Source organism: Salvia splendens, chromosome 6 (assembly GCF_004379255.2).
Source record: "Salvia splendens isolate huo1 chromosome 6, SspV2, whole genome shotgun sequence".
Taxonomy (NCBI): domain Eukaryota; kingdom Viridiplantae; phylum Streptophyta; class Magnoliopsida; order Lamiales; family Lamiaceae; genus Salvia; species Salvia splendens.
Window position 1 is genome coordinate 28,102,702 of NC_056037.1, and position 3,438 is coordinate 28,106,139.

Sequence of the window (3,438 nt, forward strand, 5' to 3'; positions counted from 1 at the left end):
TTTGAAAATTGGAGTTGAATTTGGCTTGCTAAATTTATTCACTAAATGAATAAACAAAACATCAAATTCAAATCAGACAAGACCAAACTACACAACCAACTAAACGTCTGTGACTGATTCAAAGTCAATAATCTACCTACGACGTGTCTCAAGTTTATAGCATTATTAGTCTTTGAATTGCTACAAATAAGTGATGAAACCATTTTACTCTAGCACCAATTCAGTTAGTCAAAGAGTAAATTGGGGCACAAATCTACTCAATTTCATAGAAAAGCCAAGACTCATTAGGTAGACCAAAATCCACCAAACCAAATTAAAAAAAGATCAAAATCAACCATCTATTAATCCATGACTTGAAAAACATATGAAAAGAAAACAGTGTGGTCCAATGAAACAATAAGAACAAAATGTCACTAAGAAACAAAACACACAAAAATTCATGTCCAAGAACTCAAGAAGCAAAGATATAATCATATCATGTTGAACATTAATTGGACAGTTTACACACAAACATCAAGATTGAAAATCCAGTAATGTATAAATCAAGAAAACAATATCATATCCATGGATTTGAAGCAGCATTGGCATTAGCACTTGATAACCTTCTAAAAGCACAAGCCACAAGCGCCCTTCCAGCAAGAAGGCTAAACCTGGACTTATTCGGGAGCCTCGGCGCTGCTGCATTCCTCGTGGACGGAGGAGCATCGCCTATTGGAGGGAAGTCGAGCGCGTAATCCGTGGCCGTGGCCGTGGCTGCCTCAGGCTCCACCTCATCGGCGTCCAAGCTCACCGACAGAGCCACCCTCCTCGCCCTCAGCCAATCCGCAACCTCGCTCGTCACCCCCCTGCACTTCTTCACCTTGATCTTCACCAAATTAGGGCACCCGAACGCAAACGCCTCGATCCCAGAATCCGTCACGCGACACCCCTTTATGCAGAGCTTCTTTAGTGCTACGCATTTATCTGCAACGCAAGTGATCTCGTCGTCTCCGATGGTTTCGCTCCCACACAGAGCTAACCTCTCCAATTTCCGGCAGTTCATCGCCATCGCAGTCAAGCTCGCGGAGCTCAGATTCACTCCAATCAGGACTAATTCGACGAGATTCGCGCTGTTCTTCGCAATGCAAAGCAAACCCTCATCCCCAATTCGGTTAGTCCGCCACCCATCGATGTGGACTTTCCTCAAAACCCTACAATTCTCAGCGATTGCCAAAATCCCCAAATTGGAGCAATCAGGCGCTTTCACCAGGTGAAAAATCTCCAAATTAGGGCACCTGGAAATCGCAATTAAACCGAAATCGCTCACCTGCAGCCTCTCTAGATGAATCTCCGATAAACAATTTTTCCCCAAAGTGATGCTTTCCAGCAATCGATCCCAATCCCCCAAACACCTCAAAATTTTGAGCGTTTTCAAATTCCTAGATCCAACAATCAAAGGAGCGAAGCACTGACCGTTGTAGAGCTCCTTGAGCGTAATCGATTTCAGAGAAGCGGCGGCGGCGCCGGGGCCGATCGGCTCGGCGGCGAATCCGTCGTTGATTCCGCGCAATCGCTTGACGGAGAGCTCCTCCAGCGAGGAGGAGTTGTCGAGGAGGGCGTTGATGCCTTTTGCCCCAAACATACAGGATCCGCAGGAGAATTTGCGGAGGGATTTGCAATTGGAGGCTAGGGCGAGCATCCCGACGTCGGAGATCTGGCGGCAGCCGCGGAGCTTGAGGCGGGAGAGGTTGGGGAAGCGGAGGGAGATGAGGGAGAGGGAATCGTCGTCGATGCTGACGGATTTGCGGTCGCAGCGGAGGGCGAGCTTGGTGACGGAGTCGAAGCGGGAGAGGAGGGAGGGGAGGAGGGGGGAGAGGGAGGAGGAGGCGTTGAGGGCGAGGCGGTGGCGGCTCTGGGAGTCGACGGAGAGCCAGCGGCGGGAGACTAAGGAGCAGGAGTTTCGGTCGGTGGAGGGGAGGGATTGGAAGATGAGAGCCAGGCACTCGTCGGGGATCTCGGCGGTGAGGTCGAGGAGGTGGGAATTGGGGGAGTCGCAGAGGTGGTGGTCGTCGTGAAAGCGATTGGAGGCGCCGGGAGAATAGCCGTGGCCGTGGGTGGAAGGAGCTTGCCCCATTTCTGCAACCTAAAACTCAAATTCAAACTCAAACGAGAGAGACAACACTCTGCCTATCCATACCTTAAATTCAATCCCACTTCTCTGATGTTTTTACGAGAAATATAGTTTTTTCTATTTTTTTATTTTCTTTTTTACCAATTTTATTTTACCAACTTCTGATTTTAATACTTATCCCCTCTTCTTTTTAAATCTTTCTTGCTTTATTAATTTTTCAAAAATTTATGTTGACGTGAGACAAAAGAATTATTCTCCCGATCTGGTATTAAGAGTCTCAGTTTACCGTTTTAGAGGATCCTTTATTAGAAGTTTCAGGTTACTTTTATTATAAATGATAGATAGACCTCATATTTCACTAATTCAATACACTTATATTTTGTTACTATAAAACTAATACTTTATTCGTCCCAACTAAATTGGGTCATTTCTTTTTTTGATAAAAATCAAAACATCTAATCACGTCAATTTTATTCTATCACATGATTTACTCTCTCTTTTTCTTTCCTACTTTATTCATCTTTCATATTTTTCAACATAATTTCTTAATTTCTGTGCTAAAAAATTTTAACTTAATTTAGTTGGAACGGAAGGAGTAGATTAAAATGGGTCCCACATTTCTTTACTTTTTTCCATCTATTTTCTTTTATGTTTTTTAAATCTCGTACCGAACTCAAATGAAACACTTAATAAAGGATGGAGGGAGTACTAGCGTGTATTTCTTAAAATGAATTTGATGTTTTACGTGTGTATAATATTGGATTTATTAATCCAATCTTGTAAAAGATATACTGCTACATGATTTGACAATTGGGGACATGAACAAATATCATTTAATTTGGGGTAGGTACATATTTCATATAAAATATTTTATCTTTTCTTTGTTGCAATTTAGTACAAAAGTATTAGGTTTACATATTTCATACAAAAAGTTATATTAATGTTTTAAGTTAATACATTATGTTAAATATTTTAAACACCGTTAGTTAGTTTATAATTTGTCCAACTTATCATCATAATAAAAGAATAATTAGAGATTTCGTACAATTAATCACTCTAAAAAACTAACATTCAATATCAATTCTTCCATCAATTGATCGTGGTTTAAAAAAATTCGGTCTCTCAATATACTCTATTTTTTATTGTATTCTTTATAGAACACAGTATAAAATAAGTCAATATTTCATCTTTGCAAAATGGCTAATTTTGAGCTTCCCACAGTCAATAAGTTAATATTTAATTTTTCATTTAAAAAAAATGCAATTTGCTAATTTGATGGTGAATAGTGGTGATTTTTTTTCTGTGTTTTTCATTTTTGTGAGTAATAA

General features: G+C 40.8%; 1 protein-coding gene across 1 annotated transcript; it reads right to left on the minus strand.

The window, feature by feature from the left end:
• Positions 1–451: 451 nt before the first annotated feature.
• LOC121806503 (F-box protein SKIP2-like) lies at positions 452–2,249 on the minus strand. The gene has a single exon (XM_042206562.1). It carries the CDS (start codon positions 2,111–2,113, stop codon positions 557–559), a length of 1,557 nt encoding a protein of 518 aa, XP_042062496.1. The 5' UTR covers positions 2,114–2,249; the 3' UTR covers positions 452–556.
• Between the last annotated feature and the right edge of the window lie 1,189 nt (positions 2,250–3,438).